General features: G+C 42.8%; 1 protein-coding gene across 2 annotated transcripts in view; it reads left to right on the top strand.

Annotated features, from left to right (window-relative positions):
* The window catches only part of LRP11 (LDL receptor related protein 11), a gene marked incomplete at its 5' end in the record, with an annotated part of 43,914 nt that overhangs the window by 12,146 nt on the left and 11,223 nt on the right, over positions 1-20,545 (top strand). Inside the window, 3 exons of one of the 2 annotated variants that reach the window (XM_079716112.1) lie at positions 7,736-7,877; positions 12,546-12,671; positions 13,521-13,727. In XM_079716112.1, coding sequence (XP_079572238.1) covers positions 7,736-7,877; positions 12,546-12,671; positions 13,521-13,727 — 475 coding nt within the window. The remainder of the gene's footprint in view (positions 1-7,735; positions 7,878-12,545; positions 12,672-13,520; positions 13,728-20,545) is intronic. The other variant, XM_079716113.1, reaches the window with a different exon arrangement.

Raw genomic sequence — 20,545 nt, 5'->3', positions numbered from 1 at the left:
TTCCCTCCTCTCGTTCCTCTCTTCCTTCTTTCCTTCCTCCTCCCTCTCTTCTTTCTTTCTTCCTTTCTTGATATTTTTTCCCTTTCTCTCCTAAAGCCTAGAACTATACTTTGTACTCACTAGGTTTCTAATAATACTTGCTAAGTTGATTGGTTCCTTTTTTAAAAGTGATTGACTATTTTGCTAACCTTTCAAAAAGTGCCCTTTTAAGCCTCAAATTTTTATCATCCTTCCTAGCAAGGTGGGCAGGACAACATTTTTCCACACTCTGGCCTCATACTGATGATAGGAAGAGCTGCTAAGTGTTGTCTAACAATTACTTTGCATCTCATCAAGGGAGATCCTAGACACATATCACCTATTATTTTTTCTTGGCTATTGGACAATATCTAGTCTTCATGAAAACAAAATGTAAATCCCTTCAATAAAATTTATCCTAGATATTCGAGGCCATGGGGTGGGGTGGAGGACAGAGGGTGTAGACTGTTTGTAAATTTTAAAAAGAAAGAAAAATGATAAGTAACTGAGAAAGCTTCGTATCACATTTCAACTATTTCCTTCCTCCCTCAGTGAGTCAGTTTAACAGTCAATGAAAGAGATCAAATAGGTAATACTTCTAGCACAGCTTCTACTTTGCTTTGTTTTTTAAAAATTTATTTATTTTATTATTTTATATAATTTAGTTATTGTTTCTGGCTGCACTGGGTCTTCGTTGCTGCGCACAGGCTTTTCCCTGGTTGTGGCTAGTGGAGGCTACTCTTCATTGCGGTGCGTGGGCTTCTCATTGTGGTGGCTTCTCTTGTTGTGGACTACAGGCTCTAGGCGCGCAGGCTTCAGTAGTTGTGGCACGTGGGCTTCAGTAGCTGTGGCTCGCGGGCTCTAGAGCGCAGGCTCAGTAGTTGTGGCGCACGGGCTTAATTGCTCCGCGGCATGTGGGATCTTCCCAGACCAGGGCTTGAACCCATGTCCCCTGCATTGGCAGGCAGATTCTGAACCACTGCACCACCAGGGAATCCCTGCTTTGGTTTTTTAATCCTCGCTTCACCACTTCCTCTGTGCAAGATGGGAATAACCAAAGCCCTCCTCTCAAGGTGTTATTACTGAGATAAAAGGAGGTAATGCAAATAAGACCCCTGGAACAGTGAGCAGCACATAGTAAACAGTAAAAAAGTACGTTATCAGGGCTTCCCTGGTGGCGCAGTGGTTGAGAGTTCGCCTGCCAATGCAGGGGACACAGGTTCGTGCCCTGGTCCGGGAGGATCCCACATGCCGCGGAGCGGCTGGGCCTGTGAGCCATGGCCTCTGAGCCTGCGCGTCCGGAGCCTGTGCTCTGCAACAGGAGAGGCCACAACAGTGAGAGGCCCGCGTACCGCAAAAAAAAAAAAAGTACGTTGTCATTCAATTTATTCTGAGATCATCTTTCCTTTGATGGTGTCCATGAGGTCCCTGGTAGCCTCGTCTTGCACCCAGGCGGGCTGTGTTGGTGCCTGGGTAATGTTCTCTTAAAGATTCTCCCAAGGAACCCCAAACCCCAAATACTTATTCCATGTGCTCACCAGTGCCCGGAAGGCCTTTAATAGGGAACAAAACCTCACTCCTCCAGTGCCTACAGAGGAAACCCTTCAGAGTCTGGTCTGAGTCAAAAAAGGACTTTTTAAAAAAATGTATTTTTTTGACACTGAAAAACCAGAGGGTCTAGTTTTTCCTGGAGGTGAGAGCAGAAGGAGAGAGGGAGAAGCAAAACAACACCACACCCCAGGGCACCAAAACGGATCGAAACCTCTGCAAACTTTCACCTACGTCACTGCCCGTCAGTTATTTTATTCACCTGAAGCTTTGAATAAAGGACAAAAAGTTATGGCAGCCCACAGAACATTTTTGAGACACAGAAGATTATCAAGGCTGCAAATTTCCTGAGTAATATCTGGGGTTAAGTTGGTGCATATGGGGCTTCCTTGGTGGCGCAGTGGTTAAGAATCTGCCTGCCAATGCAGGGGACGTGGGTTCGAGCCCTGGTCTGGGAAGATCCCACATGCCACGGAGCAACTAAGCCCGTGCGCCACAACTACTGAAGCCAGCGCACCTTCAGGGGACGTGGGTTCGAGCCCTGGTCTGGGAAGATCCCACATGCCACGGAGCAACTAAGCCCGTGCGCCACAACTACTGAAGCCAGCGCACCTAGAGGCCATGCTCCAAAACAAGAGAAGCCACCGCAATGAGAAGCCCACACGCCGCAACGAAGACCCAGTGCGGCCAAAAATAAATAAATAAATTTATTTTGGAAAAACAAAAAAAAGTTGGTGCATATGAATGAATATTCCGTCATGGCCTTAAGTATTTTTTTGTATCTTCAAGAACGAAGGGTGTGGACTTCCCTGGTGGTGCAGTGGTTAAGAATCCGCCTACCAGTGCAGGGGACGCGGGTTCGAGCCGTGGTCCGGTAAGATCCCACATGCTGCGGAGCAACTAAGCCCGTGTGCTGCAACTACTGAGCCTGCGCTCTAGAGCCCGTGAGCCACAACTACTGAGCCCACGTGCCACAACTACTAAAGCCCGTGCGCCTAGCGCACGTGCTCCTCAACAAGAGAAGCCACTACAATGAGAAGCCTGCACACCACAACAAAGACCCAATGCAGCCAAATAAATAAATAAATAAAAATAATTTAAAAAGAAAAGTATAAAAAAAGAATAAAGGGTGTTATTAGTCAGGAAAAAAAACCAACAGCAAAGCCTAGGACTTACTGCTCCAACTAAGCAGGAAGACACATGAGAGCATAATAGATGAATAGTTCATACCAGTTGTGTTTCAGAATTAACCGTGAGCCTTGATGTAGACTGCCCTTTAAGCATGAGTTCCTTCTACGCAGTAGCTCAGGGCCTTGAATGTTTAACTGCATTTTTTTTCTTTAAGAAAACTACTTATAAGGAAATGATGAAAAATAATCTCCCTGGGAAAAAAAGTACGTACCTCATGAAAAATAAATCTGGGTAAACTGAGAATTTGTGAAAGCTCTATTCCAATAGCAACAGAAGCTTTGAAGTCTTTTTCCTGTTCAGAAACACCCAGCTTCCCAGACAATAAATTTATAGCACAGTAGGCTTCCAGCATCACAGGAATCTGCAGTCAATCTGGGCTTTCAGGTCCCCTTGGGTTTAAACCTGACTTCCTGTCACTGTCCCTTCAAAGGTCCTGGCATTTCTATTTGGGGGTGGGTAGTAGGGTGGGGATGTGGGCGGGAGAAGCGCTTTTAGAGGTTTTAAAGGACTTTGCGTGTATGAGGAAGTTATCTTGCTTTTTCAGACCACAACAGCTAGCTGGTTTGTGTATAAGCTGTGACTCAGTGCTTTCTAGGAAATGATTCTTGGAATAAGGACCTGGAAAACCTAGAGCTCTGCTAACTCGGAGGTAGAATTCTACAGTGGCTACGAGCATGGAATTTGGAATCATATGACCTGGGTTCAAACCCAGTTTTGCCAATTCCCTCGTGGGGTGAACTTGGGAAAATTACTTCATTCTTTGAGCCTCAGCTTCCTCAATTGTGAAGAAAATAATACTACCTGAGAGTGTTCCACTGGGGATTAAAATGGGAAAATGCAAATAAAGTGCTTAGCACATTGCACAGCACAGAATGAGCACTCGTGGAGAGGTAACTATTATAGCTAATTCTAACCATCTTGGGATGTAAACTATTTGTGGGGTCTCTTTGACCAATAGTTTAACTGAACTACAGTAAGAATAAATTTACTCACTTGTATATAAACAAACAAACAAAAATTATGAGAGCCTTCTACTGGCAAGGAGCAAGGGAGTAAGGCCCTGTGAAGAATTTGTAGGGTATTTTGCCCTCAGGGAGCTGCCTCCCATTGAGGAGATTAGATGTGCCCCTAAATAACGATAACACCAAGTAGAAGGTGGCAAGGCCAAAAGAGAATGTAGATAAAGTGCCCCTGGAATTCAGGGGGAGGGAGAGATTATAATCTGGCTGAGAGACATCAGAGAAGACTTTGCAGGTGCGAGCCCTGTGGTACATGTCTCTGTACTCTTAATATTTTGACAATAGGACTCATAATTATATTGACATGAAAATTTCGGATTGAAAAGATCCATATTCTATAGTGCAAACATTTTGAACATGTGTGAGGGCTTTCAAGTTCAATGAATATCCTCTGATTACAGTAGCCTAGGACCATGAAAATCAGTATTCTATTTTTTTTTTTTTTTTTTTTGCGGTACACGGGCCTCTCACTGCCGTGGCCTCTCCCGTTGCGGAGCACAGGCTCCGGATGCGCAGGCTCAGCGGCCATGGCTCACGGGCCCAGCCGCCCCGCGGCATGTGGGATCTTCCTAGTTTTATAAGTGGAGCACTATTTACATAACACATTTTGAGGGAATTTGAAAAGTAGGAGAAAAGCCCCAGTCCAAAAATATTTCTCCCTTTGATTCCTGAAACCTCAAGATAAGCAATGTAATTCTGTCTTAATTACTGCCTTTTTGGTTCTGTTCTTTTGAGAATGATCCTCCTCTGGTGAGGATAAGAGAAATCCCCAACTCCTGAGGAAACGCTCTTAAAATCACCTTCCTGCACAATTGGGAAAGATGGGTACACCAGAGTTTTTTGTGACTATGGTCTAACTCCATTCATTTGAGCATATATAACTAGGAAATTACAGACAGTTGAATTCATTTTGCTTCTTTTTTATGGAATTTTGGGTCATATTCATGATGAAAAGTAAACAGAAAAAGGAACATATAACTGAAGAACAGAACCTAAGCATGTTCACCTGAAGTATCTAGACAGTTGTGGTGCCAGTTTATGTTCTGGCCTCTGCTGATCAGGACAGCTGCCCTGTGTGTCTCCTTCACTCTCTGTATGTGTGCAGGGAGATGGCATTGGATTATAACAAGGATCGTAATGGCCTTCAAACCACTATAGAGCTCTCATCCGGTTTTGCAAATTGGATTAGTTGACACGAGGCAGAAAGCTAGAATGCGTTTGGGTTCATTGGTTCAATGGAGTTTCTTACTGAAATATTTTGTACCACATTATCTTGTCACCACTTTGTAACTGACATATGCCCAATGCCTTATATACTTTAGAAGCAATGATGGGGGTAGGGGAATAGACAGGTAGTACTCATTTTGTAACTCAGTATATATAATAATCACGTATGTATGTGTGTGTGTGTGGTATATAAATAAACCAAAACGTGTATTCCTCGCCACTAAATTACTATTTTAGGGAGGTGCAGTTGAGCCAGAATAGCAGAGTGAGTTATACATTGATTTAGCCAGAGGCCAGCCATCAAAGGCTCTGTTACCACTGAACAGGAGATCTTGGGCAGAGATTAGAAGCTCTTTGTTTTATTAAAGGTAATATCTCTCTCCAAGTTACAAATTGGGTATGTTGCATATACATTTATGTGTGTGTGTGTGTATATGTATTTTTTATCCTGACACTTGGGAAATGTTTGTAAAATACTTTAAATCCTTTCCAGTGTCATATAAATGTGAGGAGATGTCCAAAAAGATGACCTGGGTGCTTGAAGGGAAAACGTCCATCTTACAGTTCTATATATTCTAATATCTGATTTTGAGGAAAGATAGCCTTTGTTAGCCAAATAACTAAACTAAAAAGGGCCAGGGAATTAAAAGTACAAATCACTATGTTTGAAATAAATAAGCTACAAGGATATATGGTACAGCACAGGGATATACCCAACATTTTATAATAACTATAAGTGGAGTATAACCTTTAAAAATTGTTTGAGTCACTATGTTGTACACCTGAAACTTAACCTGAAATTGTAAATCAACTATACCTCAATTTAAAAAAAAAAAAAAAAAAGGACATGCCAGGCTGTGTTATGAAAAGGATTAAAAAATCAAATCAGATTAATGTTTTATCTCTTATGGCTTTAAAACCTGAAAGAGTTTTCTGCATCCAGGAAATAAAAACACAGAGGGAAAAAAATATCTTGAAATGATGAAATCCAAAAATCAGAGTGTTTACTTCCTTTTCTCACTGGCTCTGGGAGACTTAAGGTGAAACAGCAAAAGCTTTAAACAAATTACTGCAGAAGAAGGGGAGGGGAGCCTTTTGTAGAAGAAATTTCACAGGAGATTAATAGGATCTTATTGCCTTTCTCAGTTGTCAAAGTAAGCCTCAAACAAAGACCTTGGTATTAAGTTACTGTACTTAGTTTCTGCTCATAGAGGCAAGGCCTGCAGATGTGGACTGGTGCCGAACGCAAAGCCCTCTTCAGAAGCCCTTCGGGCAAGATCCATTCTCTGTCAGCAGTTGTCAGCATCTCCCTTTTCTGTTGGTGTCCAAATCCAGCAGCTCTCAGAGCTTTCCCATCGAGACAGTTGAGCGTCATTACACCCATGGATAGCTGAGCCACAAAATCTGACAGAGCTATCCTTCCCCTATAAGCAGATTTTTCAAACTCTATTTATCTTAAAAAGTTTTTGAGACAAACTTCTACACACCTTGGCTATACTTGTTAGAGTACTTTTGCCCCACGAGGGCCAGGTGGAAATTTGACTCATTGGGAACCATATTAATTCTGCCAAGTGAATAAGGGTGACCAGAGTGGCCATTTAATAAAGATCATCAACCAACTCCCCCCCGAAAAAAAAAGGCACCAGGGAGGGGATATTTAATTTGAAAAGACCTAAATTTGAGTGCACCCAAGATGTTGAAGGTGATTACCATGGTCTGGATCTGGATACGGTGTTTCCTGCATCAGAGAAGAGGTACCTAGGAAGGCTAGAGAGGCATCCAAAGCCCAGGTGGAGGGACTGGCTCCTTAGATGAGGGATGCTCTGTCCTTCCAGCCCCAGCATTGGAAAGAGGCTTCCCAGGGAAGGCCCGGCCCGCAGAGGTTTAGTTTGACACTGGCGTGCTGAGTGTTGACACCCAGAAGCCCAGTACCTCACTCGCCTTCCCAGAGATATGACGGGGGCCTGGGTGAGGACGTGTCTTGTGTGGATGCCCGCCCCCCCAGCCTCCAGCCTCAAGGCTTCCCTGGTCTCTTAAAACCTCCATTAACTTCATCTCAGCCTCACTCCTACGGCCACACTCAGCATCCCCCTGTCGCACCCACCTTAAATCCCTGCTCTGACTCAGTCCTACAATCTACCCTCTCCTCTCATACACCCAGGTCAGCGCACCCCAAGGCTGCTGGCCTTCGGCAGTCTTAGGTCTTTGTTCTGGCAGACCAGCTGGGACAGAGGACAGAGCTTCCCTCTCACACCACCCTGCTCAGGGCTGCGGGGCTTCACGTCAGCACGCTCCAGTGTGCTCGTCATCTGCTCCCGTGTTCCCAGGCATTCCTGTCTAAGTCCCAAGAAGCGATAAACAGTGGTGTCACCTGTTGCATAGCTGCCACCCTGCACAGCCTGCCTGACTCTGAGCCAGAGGCTCCACTCAGCCTAGCACCCCTGTGGCCACAGGAGAGGTCATAACTGACCCTTCCAATGCAACCATGTGGATGGGCGTGGGAGGGGAAGTTTCCAGGAGAACGGGGGTGTCAGGCCCCAACCCCACCGGAGCGCAAGTCTTCTGACCAATCTGCCAGAATTGTGTGTGATCAGTGTTCTGCAACCTTGGACCAGGAGTGGAGAAGTGGGTCATGGGACTGCTTCAAGGATGACATTGATTTCCAGTTCAGCATGATGCTGGACTCTGTGCCTCAGGTTCTTAACTAAATATGTTTCCTGTTTGGGTATCAGGTGCCTCAGTCCGGAACCCTGAAGCTGTCCCACCTACAGGAAGGGACATACACCTTTCAGCTGACGGTGTTGGACACTGCTGGACAGAGGAGCTCTGACAGCGTCTCAGTGACCGTGCTTCCCGCGGCCTTCTCCACAGGAGGTGAGAAGAAAGTCCTTCCCTCACATTCACAGTGGCCAACAGAAACCAGGTCATCGATGGAAGGATGGTATTAAATTGGCATTTTACATTCTGACTGTGCATTACAGGGGCCCTTTCTTTTTATTTTGGCTGTTGTTGAATGGGAAAATCTTTACTAAAAATATGATTGCAAAAATAGGCTGCATTGGGCTTCCCTGGTGGCGCAGTGGTTGGGAGTCGGCCTGCCGATGCAGGGGACACGGGTTCGTGCCCCGGTCTGGGAAGATCCCACATGCCGCAGAGCGGCTGAGCCCGTGAGCCATGGCTGCTGAGCCTGCGCGTCCGGAGCCTGTGCTCCGCAACGGGAGAGGCCACAACAGTGAGAGGCCCGCGTACGGCAAAAAAATAAAAAAATAGGCTGCATTGTATTTTGGACTAAGTGACACTGCTGAATTGGGGCGGGGGAGCACTCCACACTCCAGGGGATGAGCGTAGGCTGTGCGAGCCACGGGACCCGAGAGATGCTCCATCTTTCCGTGACTCAGTTTTGTAAAAGACATCTGGCTTTTCCAGGAGAGGATCTTGTTTAAAGGAGGGTGGTCTATTTGATATGTATGTTCAAAGAGTGCAGCCAAGGAATACATTTAAAACAAATTAAAATATGTTCAGTGCATGTGTCAATTTAAAAGGACTATTTAAAAACTGTCATGGACACTTTACACAGATGCACAGATACGTTAATAACATAGCTCGACATATATATAATGCTTCTCACATTCTGTTGCCCAGTGTAAACTCATTTCTCTCATTTACCTGTTTCTTACTTTCCCAAACATCCACATTTCTAAGATTAGCTCATCAAGTTAAAAAAAAAAAACTTACATGGAACTCAGCAGCACTAAAGATATGGGGGTATGGCAGAGGGAAGCCCTCCCCCCAGTTCACTCTGGAGAAGTGCTGAGATAGTGTATGTGTGAGGGTCCTGTCACTCGGTCAGTGGATACCTTCCCAGCATCTGCAGTGAACGGGAACTGTGTGCAAGGCAGTGGGCGTGGGCACTGCGCTCCACAGACCTGATCCCTGTCCATGTGTGGTGACCCTTCACTAGCCGTGGCTCTAGCAAACCTGTAGCCTGTCTCTACATCCTTGATTCCTCGGTATTTGGATGGTAATCAAGCCAGCAGTTGGGAGAATAAGAATAAAAAGATTGGGTTTACTTGTACTTTGACTGATCTTCCATCAAAGACATGGGTCAGTGTGCATATCGGACATGAGGAAGGAGACCTTAGGATCCTAAGAGCTCCACCACCTTGATAATTTGCCTTCCACAAGGATACAGCGCATTAGGAACATTCACAGTTAAGTTGGCTGACTCCTGTCCAGCCAAGGTTTAAGCTGGAGGGGTGACCGCCAATGGACAGGCCCGACCCCAAACTCCAGTCTGCTCACCGCAGCACCGTGAGTCAGCCACGGGGAGTGAGCCAGGCCTGCAGCCCGACCCACCTTCAAGCAGTCCCTGCTTGTTGATTTATTGCAGCTGCACAGAAGAGCCAGTTACTCAGAACACACCTTGGAAAGCTGGCCACGTGCCAGGGCCACTGCAAACAGCTGAAATCATCAGCAGTGGAAAACTCCTGGGCCCCGAGGGCTATGCTCCCGGGAACAGGGCTTCCCCGGGCAAGGAGCCAAGTCAACTGCTGGTTCTGGGAGAAAAGTGCTCCTGGGAAGCTGTCATCCCCTGCAGAAATTAGAAAAGGGTTGTTTTTGTACAACTGAGGTGCATGGGAGGGAGAAACGGCCTGAGCTGATGGAGGCAAAGGGCTGACACCTCACCAGCTGCCTGTTGCTCTGGTTTACTTACTCAGGCCAGTTTTCTGGGGCTCCCAAGGCAAGTTGCCAGTTGTACATTTCTGGCCTTTCTCAAGATGACGATAAAGTGTATTTGAAGCTGCAGAGAGTGAGTGATGTGATTCACCTTTGGTTACTGAAAGGCCAGTTGGGTATAGGTCTTATGTATGCAACTTTATACAGAAAATAAAAAGAATGCTATTGTATTAACTGCTGTCTGGAATCACTCACTGGTTAGACTGGAATAACAAACTATGAATTAAAGTTAATAAGATACTACATCGACACATTGAAAACAAGAGGTGGGGATTGAGAGAGTTTCTGTTCCCTGTATTATATATATGGATCTGTGATTAATGACTAGCTTTCATGATAACCAAGGGTGACACTTTCTGGGGTAAACAGACAAGCACATACCCCTGCTTCTGTGATAAGTTGGTTCAGTTTTGAATATAGAGGCTGCATGTCTTCCAGCTTTGCAAAAAATAATCTATTCACAGAGCAAGCCAACAAACACCTCTAAGATGATCCAGATATGTGGTCTCCATAGAGAATCCCAAACAGACAGTCAAGACATTTTTAAGATGGAAAAGAAAATACCAGAACTTATATATTTTATTTATTTATTTATTTATTTATGGCTGCGTTGGGTCTTCGTTGCTGTGCGCGAGCGTTCTCTAGTTGCGGCGAGAGGGGGCTACTCCTCGTTGTGGTGCACGGGCTTCTCATTGCGGTGGCTTCTCTTGCTGTGGAGCATGGGCTCTAGGTGCACAGGCTTCAGTAGTTGCGGCACGTGGGCTCAGTAGTTGTGGCTCGCGGGCTCTAGAGCACAGGCTCAGTAGTTGTGGCGCACGGGCTTAGTTGCTCTGCGGCATGTGGGATCTTCCCGGACCAGGGCTTGAACCTGTGTCCCCTGCATTGGCAGGCAGATTCTTAACCACTGCGCCACCAGGGGAAGCCCCAGAACTTATATTTTTATTAATTTTTACTCTTCTTTAAATTTTCAGTCTATTTTATAAGATGGTTAATATGGTGGCACATGCATATGATTTATAGATTGGAGATAAGTATAGTCAAAAAGGTTTGGAGACCACTAATCTAGAAATAGATGGGTAAATTACTAATATGGATCTAGCTCCAAAACTACCAAGGAGTAAGGAAAGCCTCGAGATAGTTAGGATTTTCATGTCATGAGTTTAAGAAATGTAAGCAGAGGCTGCATCCTGCTTGGTGTCCACAGAGTTTGCCTTTACTTTTCCTCCCAACCCCTTCCCTGTGTCCGAAGCAGATTCTCCTTTCTAGGCCCAAGTTCTCAGCCATAACTGCTGGTTTCCTGCGTCCTCTGCTTTCTGCCACCATTTCTTTTCTCTACCTCTTCTTCCTCCATAATCAAGGTATCTTCGAATTGCCTTCCACCCAGATGGACTCCTCTCGCAGCATTTTAATTGAACTTCTTCCCAATAGAATGTTTCCAAGACTCTCTTGGGCGTGTATACTATGCTCAGCCATTTGTCTCAGAAATATCGTCATGTACCACTCTCCCATGAGCTGAGATAATAGTCTAGTCCATCTGTCCCTGGAGAATTACAGAATCCTTAAGACCTACTTTTAGCCTGATACCTTTAGTCTGCATCACTAGTGTCAGCAGTTGTTATGTCACTATAACAACTATAAAGTAAAGTTGGCTTAATCTGGAGTTGGGGCATGCAGGGAATGCCTTTCAAGAAAATACATGTAGCTCTGAGGGTTAAAAACTCTTAAGAGCTCCAAAATGAAGGGAATTTCATTATTTGTAGAAAATAAATTCTTACCAGCTAGTAGCTAAAGATTCTGTTTATTCTTTACAGCACCATGGATCTATGGTGGCCAGCAAACAGGGTTCAATAGTAGCAAGTTGATCTCAGTAAAAATTATTACTTAGGAAACATGAATGCAAGAATAGCATATAGAAAGTGGTGTCTATACAGCTGATCACAGACACATGAAGGAAGGAGCCCAGCTGAGCTCAGCCTAAATCATCATGAGAAAAATAAATGGCCAGCTGATACAAAACAAACAAAAAAAAGCAAGTGGTATCTCTGATAAAACACAGTCAGCCAGCCAAGTACTGTGCAAGGGGTGAACTGGTGTTAGGTGGCCGGCTGAGGAGCTGATGGACGAACGGATGAATGCAGAGTGGGTCACCTGAGGGAGGAAACCCAGGGCTGCATGGGGAAGACCAGAGCTGCTGCTTTTCTGTTCTCACCTCTGAAGTATCATTGGCTTAGAGAAGGGCCCTAAGACGAAGAGCCAGGGAGGGGGAAGGGTGAGCTGGGACGAAGTGAGAGAGTGGCATGGACATATATAGACTACCAAATGTAAAACAGATAGCTAGTGGGAAGCACCGCATAGCACAGGGAGATCAGCTCGGTGCTTTGTGACCACCTAGAGGGGTGGGATAGGGAGGGTGGGAGGGAGATGCAAGAGGGAAGAGATATGTGGATGTATGTATATGTATAAATGATTCACTTTGTTATACAGCAGCAACTAACACACCATTGTAAAGCAATTATACTCCAATAAAGATGTTTAAAAATAATAATAATAAATAAATAAATAAGCTGGGGAAAAAAGAGACGAAGAGCCCATGGTGATTCCTAAGAAATAAGTCAGGAAGGTCAAGAAGAAACCCCCTAACCTTCCCAGAACCTATTGCTTGAGCACAGACTGTTAGATGTTCCCTCATTATCTGCATCTCTTTATCCAAATGCATTTCATTATATGTATAGTCTCTGTTAATCTTGACATGGTAGAAGTCTTTCTTTCCTGCACTCCTGTGACTTGAGACTTGTTTACGAACAGGATGCTCGAATGTTTGCTCACGCTACCACTTCTTTTGTGATGATGGCTGTTGCATTGACATCACGCTGGCTTGCGATGGAGTGGAGCAGTGTCCTGATGGGTCTGATGAAGTTTTCTGTCAAAATCGTGAGTTGACTGCATCATATTTTGGGGTAGAAGGGAACTCTACCCCAAACTCAGTAGTGCTCTTTTTCTGCCTTGTTTCAGGTATAACTTCATGTGAATGAGCTATGCCTTAAATTAAATGAGCATTTACTGTGTCTTTAATGCAAGTTACAAATGTCAAATTTTGATATTACTTACGTTTTTAAGAGATTGTTTTTAATTTTCTAAAAGATTCTTCCCCATCCTAAAATTGCTGTTTAGCATATGCTTTTTTAAAAACTGAAATGAGGGACTCCCCTGGTGGTCCAGTGGTTAGGATGCCATGCTTCCCATGCAGGGGGTGTGGGTTCAAACCCTGGTTAGGGAACTAAGATCCCACATGCTGCAGAGCCAAAACAAAACAAAACAAAACAAAACCAAAAAAAAAAAAAAAAAAACTGAAATGAGCTAACGTTTTCTTTTGATAGATTTTTTAGAAAATTTATGACATGAGGGTGTGGTTAGTCAGAGCTGTAAATCAGTCTTATAATGCCATGTATGTAAACGCTCACCGCAAGAAAGGAAGAAGAGCTGTGGAAAGTTTAATGAAGTACTGGTTTGAGCAAAGATGACGAATCTCAAAACCTTAGGTTTAAGTTGTGTCTTTGTCTCTTTCTTTATGTGAACTTTCAGAAAGCTAATTATTAGAAGAGAACTGATTACTCATTTGAAAACAAGAACAAATAGTTTTTTATGGGGCTCTGATATATCTTAGATGAATAGGTTATCATTCCCAAATGTCCATGACTTTAAATCTACTGCAAATTTAGCGGTTTTAGCTAAAGTTCAGAAAACAGACCCAACAACTGATAGTAGCTCTTTCACCCTCAGTGAGCCTTGACCGCAAGATGGTGACCCACACGGCTATGGCACAGCCTAGACCCACCGGACCAAGCAAAGATGCAGGCAGGGGCTCCTTGCGGGAAAAGCCCCAGAAAGCCACCGCCCCAAAACAGCCACCTGTGTCATCAACCATGGAAAAGAGGAATCATTCTGCCTTTTGGGGACCAGAGAGTCTCATTGATCCTGGGATGCCAGGTAAGGACTTGAGGCAGATTTTCACAAAGAGTCTCATTTTCTATAATGACACTTGGCTCAAAATATGGTTCTATTTGAAGAGTGTTAAGGAAATATCTTAAAAGAAAGGATGGAGTTAAAATGAAGAATTTGGCCAAAAAGAAAAAAAACTTGACATTTTCTCTGATTATTTATAGTAAGGAACACCTACCAAATACGTTCATACATACGTACATACATACATACTCCAGAGGTATCAATACATTTATTTGTAAATAAGTTAGAGTTTAAAAGTTTCAACACCTATGTTAAGGAAACCAATGCCCTAGTGTTAAATTTTAGGTTATTTTGAGGCGAAGCAGCATAACCCCTACCTATTTATGTAAATCATCTTCACACCAAACAAGTGAATGTGAAGAAAATATTGTATTATGTTGAAATGGTTGCATGTGCTAATATCTCAGTATTATGCCTCCAATTTAACTAAATCTATCATCTTTTGCTTTTCTAAAAATATGGCTAATAATATTTTTAAATTCATGCATACTCCTAAAGCATTACAGGATTCTATTGTTTAAAAATTTTTTACACATTTATATTTGCATGATTGTATGACAGGAGACAGAATATAGATTATCACATTTCTGTATGCTTTTGTGAATGTCTTTCAGTATTCAAACTCTGCATACATTTTACTGAAATAATCTGTCACTATTTCAATAACTACTTTATGAAACTTTTTTGTTCATTATAGAAGATACAGAAGTTGCAAATAATAAAAAAGGAAATGACTTAAAATACCACCCCTTTATTGATAACAACTTTGAATATTTTGGTATATTTCCTTCCAATCTTTTATCTACTTTGTAGATTTTATTTTTTTTATTTTTTATTTTTTTTCACACTTTACAAAGAGCATCCTTTATTGTGCATAAAAGTCACTGAGAAAAATAAGGATCAGAGTCACTGGGATTTTCAAAGAGATGAAATGCACATAAACATAAAAAGGAAGAAAAGCCATCAAATATGGTCTAATATTTCTGTTCTTTAGGAACTATTCTGTTTCTGTCCAAATCAGGAAAGCTACTCTAAAAACACTTAAGTAGGGCTTCCCTGGTGGCGCAGTGGTTGAGAGTCCACCTGCCGATGCAGGGGACATGGGTTCGTGCCCCGGTCCGGGAAGATCCCACATGCCGCCGAGTGGCTGGGCCCGTGAGCCATGGCCGCTGAGCCTGCGCGTCCGGAGCCTGTGCTCTGCAATGGGAGAGGCGACAACAGTGAGAGGCCCGCATACCGCAAAAAAATAAATAAATAAATAAAATAAAAATAAAAACACTTAAGTAGTAGACATTTTCGTTCCTATATATATTATGTTCTCAAGGCATTTTGTCTTGTTTGATTTAAATTCCATATCATGATGTGGTCAAAAACAGACATATTTCTATTTTGAATTTTGAAAGTTAGAAAGGTCAAATAATTTTCAAAAAGAAACAGGTCAATACCAGAGTCAGGACTCATAATTAACATTACTAATTCTCTATCTCAAAATTTGACCATGAATGTTATCCATTATAAAATTTGAAAGAAATACAGTTGCCTTAGGTTGTCCTATTTAAAAGTTAGATCACAAAAATGACTTGTAACAATTGAGCATTGAGGATGAAATGTAAGATAATTTTATTTCATCACATTTCTGCTCTTATAAGAGTCATCTAAAGTGAGTATTTCTACAAGTCTCCATTCTGACCAGGGCATGTATTCTGGATAATGTCTCTATACATATATCCACTATATGGTTGTATAACTTACTGTTGATTTAACATTTATTTAAATGTAAGCAATAAAGTACTTTAAATTGTTATAGACAAAAGAAAATCAATAAGTAATCACCAAAGAAGAATATCTGTTCTACTCCCTGAAACAACATATTATCTATACAATGTATTTATGTTAGAAATCGAAAATTTGAGAAGCTCTGTCTCTTCAAAGCTTCCTGTAAAATAAATGTGTTAAATTCTTACTTATATTTCCCAACACATGTGCATGCTCACATACAGATGCACATACAACATACAGATGCACATACAAACATTCAATAAGTAAAGGGGAAAATCACCTAAATAATCACATAAGAAAGATCTTTTTAAAGCCCTCAGAATGTGTACTATCACTATACAGGTTTGTGATTTGTTAAAAAATAGATCTAAATTCACCAAGTAAGCAAGATAATTTCATGATCAGTCTTCAGAATAGTTCTTAGAATTTAAAATTTCCTATAAATAAAATGACTTACAGATCTCTTTGTTACTCACATCACTCTGTTATTGGTCAAATCAGTCATACAATCAACTGGGTCATTCCATCATTGGATGACTTGAATAATTTTTTTTATACAGCAGGTTCTTATTAGTCATCAATTTTATACACATCAGTGTATACATGTCAATCCCAATCGCCCAATTCATCCCACCACCACCACCACCACCCTGGACTTTGTAGATTTTAAAGTGCTTCGACACAAATATGTCTACAAAATATCCTACAAAAGGGTTTTCTTTCAGACAGTTTAGGTTAAGCGCCCTGCGGATGCCGTTTATTTTTGTTTATTCCTTGCTTGTACTGCCACCTAATGGGAGAATTTTGCCACTCCTTCCAAACCTTGGGATTTGTTTGACTCCATTTTCTCCGTATGGAATGTCGAAGACAGTCACCTAAGAAACAGAGTAAGGGGAGACCAGGTGTTTTGGGCAGCAGGGATGAAGTTGACAGAGAGAACTGAGTTCTCGGAGGCCACAGTGGGTGAACTCTTGCTCTGTCACTGTGGACGAGAGGCACACATGAACGTGAATGAATTAGCGAAGGCAGAGTGAAGACCAAAGGCCAGTCTCCTTCGTTAGGTTCTAGTCATGGCTCTGCCTTTAGAACCCTGAGTAATTGCTTCATGTCTCTGGACCTCAGTTTCCTCATCAGTTAATAAGAGCTTCAACCAGATGACCCCTAAGGCCCCTCTAGCCTCGTATCTGTTTGGGGGAATATGAAAAGCCTGATGCTCATGCAGGCCTCCATCCACCCTTGTCTGGCTAGATATTGCTCTGTGATCCCAGCTTTATCTCCTGGGGGTTGAGGACTCAGCCTCAGAACCCTTTTGCAAATAATGCTCCAGGCTGCCACCACTGGTTAATGATAGTTGACACCCAATCTGAAATATTTTTGCATCTCTATTTTTTTTTTTTTTAATTTTTGGCCTTGCCGCATGGCACAGCAGCATGTGGGATCCTAGTTCCCCGACCAGGGATCAAACCCGTGCCCCCTGCAGTGGAAGTGCAAAGTCCTAACCACTGGACCGCCAGGGAAGTCCCTGCATCTCTATTTTTGTTCTTTTTGATAATAAGCCTTTGACTTGGGCTATGAAGACGTAAAAATGGAGTTTCACAGATGCAGAGAGATTAATATCCAGTTATTATTTATTCTATGTATTATTTTTCCTAATCACTAAAGTAATATGTATTTACTGTAGAAAATTTGGGAAATATAGAAAACTATAAAGAAGAAAATTTAAATCATCTAGCAAAACTCACCATTAACATTTTGTTGCATTTTCTTCCAGTTACTTTTACTTGTATACATACACACATACATTTATTCACTTCTAACAAAATTAGGATATTATTTTTACAAAACTTTTATTTTTCTCACTTATGAGTATTTTCATACATTATTAAATGTCCATCAAAAACACAAATTTTGGAAGTCCAGGGTGGGAATTCCCTGGCGGTCCAGTGATTAGGACTCTGCACTTCCACTGCAGGGGGCACGGGTTTGATCCCTGGTCGGGGAACTAAGATCCCACATGCTGCGCGGCACAGCTAAAATATTACAAAAAAAAAAAAAAAAAAAAGTCCAGGGTAAAGAAAGTGGGAAAGAAAGAATAGAACCTTGAAAGTGTTAGAAAGGGCTCCCACAACACGTGGTTTCTGTTTGGACAACATCCCTCTTCTCCCTCCTCTTCTGTTATCCCTGAGACCACCAGACTGGAATCCCCAGCCTCCAATTTCATGTGATTTGAAATTATGTTATATTCAGCATAACATAGTAGACTTAAAAATGCATTATTGTTTGTGACCTGTGCCTGAGTTTTACAAGGATTATCAGCTAGTACGGTAAATATGAACAAGTTAATTTTTCTGCTGCCTCCTTCCCCCACAGACTGTGAGGATAAATAACACTTAATTCATTGAAGAGACGCTAAAGAGATACTAAGATTAATACTAATAATGTGTACAGAAAATAATGAGATGCAGTTTTTCATGTATCACATTGGCAAAGGTGAAAACATAATAATAATGCTTATAAGAGTACAGAGAGGGAGATACTGGTGGTCCAGTGGTTAAGAATCCATCTTGCAATGCAGGGGGTGCCAGTTCGACCCCTGTTCAGAGAACTAGGTCCCACATGCTGCGGGACCGCTGAGCCCGTGAGTCACAACTAGAGAGAAGCCCGCACACTGCAATGAAGAGCCCATGTGCTGCAATAAAAGATCCCACGTGTGCAACTAAGACCAGATGCAGCCAATAAATATTAAAAAAAAAAGAGAGAGAGTATGGGACTTCCCTGGTGGCGCAGTGGTTAAGAATCTGGTTAAGAATCTGCCTGCCAATGCAGGGTACGTGGGTTCAAGCCCTGGTCTGGGAGGATCCCACACGCTGTGGAGCAACTGGGCCCATGCGCCACAACTGCTGAGCCCGTGAGCCACAGATACTGAGGCCCGTACGCCTAGAGCCCATGCTGTGCAACAAGAGAAGCCACCGCAGTGAGAGGCCCGCCCACTTCAGCGAAGAGTGGACCCCGCTCACTGCAACTAGAGAAGGCCCGCGTGCAACAACGAAGACCCAGTGCGGCCATAAATAAATAAATAAATAAGACTTCACCTTTAAAAAAAATCTTTAAAAGAAAGAGTACAGAGAAACAAGTCTCACATACTTTTGGTGGGATTCAATTTAGTATAGTCTCCAGGGGGCAGTTTCTGAAGCTTTGTATGTATGCCTTGACCCAGTTATCCTGCCCTTGGGAATTTATCCCAAGCGTGTTACTAAGGATGAAGTTAAGGGTGTGTGCGAATATTCGGTTCCACCAGTGAACACACACTCCGTCCTCTTAGAATCGTCGGAGCGGATCACAGCGTCGCAGCGGGGCGTGCGCTTGCTTGGGATGCAATAGCACAGTGGCTGTGCTGTTGAAGACGGTTGCAGTTGCAGGGCCTGCTGCCTGCGTGGCCCAAGTCATCCATTCCCAAGGCTGTCTGTCCCCTTGTATCTGACCCAGTCAAAGGAAAGAAACCTGGTTTCCAGCTCTGCAGAGTGCTAGAAAAGTGGCGGTGTATCCACATTCACACTGAACGTGCTTTTTTGTTTGTTTGGTTTTGTTTTCAAAATGAGAATTCATGTTCAGCCCAGCAGGTTAGCCAGATTCTTGAAGGATCCGGATTAAGGCATGGACTTAGTAGAACGCACAACCTTCTGTATGGAGGTGAGGGTTTCTGCCTGCGCTTTCTCGGGTTCCCACGCTAAATATGCCAAAGCCTCGCTGTTTGCCTTATCTCTGGAGGTAATGAGCAAGCAACTCCTACCTTTGCGTTACTGTGGAAAGTATTTTATTCAGAGAGGACATTCTCACAAAGGATATTTAAAGGGATTTTTTCATGTGCCCCGTATTTCATATTTTCATTCCCTTGAACTATCTTTATTCTAATTGAGAAACCATTTTGAAACTATATAGCAACACTTCTGGGAAGGTGGTTTGAATGTGTTGAAGCCTATTGAGCAGCACAGCTGAATAGTCTCTTATGTTCCAACATGGTGGCAGGAATCATCTGGATTCTCAAATGAATGGAAATCCAGTTAAAGGAAATGTGCTTACCACAAATGAAGATAATCAGATGGTTATTTCCACAAACTTATTTTGAAGGGAGTCGTCCTCTTTCATTGACCTGCTCACTTCTTTGGACAATGTCATCTAATGGGCTATAATCAGCAGATGCCTTTAAGCATACCCAAGTATTCTGGGGCACTGAGAGAAACGTTGGTCTTGGAAGAGGCGCCTCCTACCTTCTGTGAGGTATCAGTCTAAAAGCTTTGGTCACTGTAGTGGGGACTACATAATTTTATTATTTGAAATCTATAGATGGTTTATACGGTAAATTCTATTTTGTGACATCTGACCCACTTGGGTCAGTCCCAAGGAACCACTTGGTTTTAAACAAAATGACATGGTTTATTTTATCTAGAAGTTAGTTGAATACCTCCAGCATTCTGCTAGGATTAAAATATTACCCTCCAGCCAAATACAGATATGTTCGTAAACACTGATAGTTTTCTTAGCCTGCCTCCAAGAATGAACTTGGAGCTCCTTTAAACTAATCTTTGACAAGCTGTAGAGGCTTTTTCAAGGCTGCCTAGTACAAACAATATGAAAACAAGCAAAGAGAATGCCAATGAGTTTTATGACTGTAATGAGGCCTAAATAACATTTCCAGTATGAGCAGACCAACTGTCACTGGTTAGCTGTGATCTTGTCCTAGGACAATCCAGAGCATTTCCTGAAGAGAGCTTCCTCTTACCTGTTTTGCAGACATGCAGTGTGGTCTACCAGTGAATAGTGAGAAAGGACACTTCTGTGGTCTGTGTTAGTTGGCAGGGGTCACAGGAATCTGTAGAACATTCTAGAAGGCAGGCCCATATGGTAGCCAATTTCCCTGCTGGTTTTCCAACTTCCCTTTGGAACATGCCTGCCTGTTCTATGGTGACTGAAAATGAAATTAAAATAGCTTCCATCCGGCTTCC

The sequence above is a fragment of the Hyperoodon ampullatus genome (genome assembly GCF_949752795.1).
Source record: "Hyperoodon ampullatus genome assembly, chromosome: 12".
Taxonomy (NCBI): Eukaryota; Metazoa; Chordata; class Mammalia; order Artiodactyla; family Ziphiidae; genus Hyperoodon; species Hyperoodon ampullatus.
This window is presented reverse-complemented; position numbering and strand designations above follow the sequence as displayed.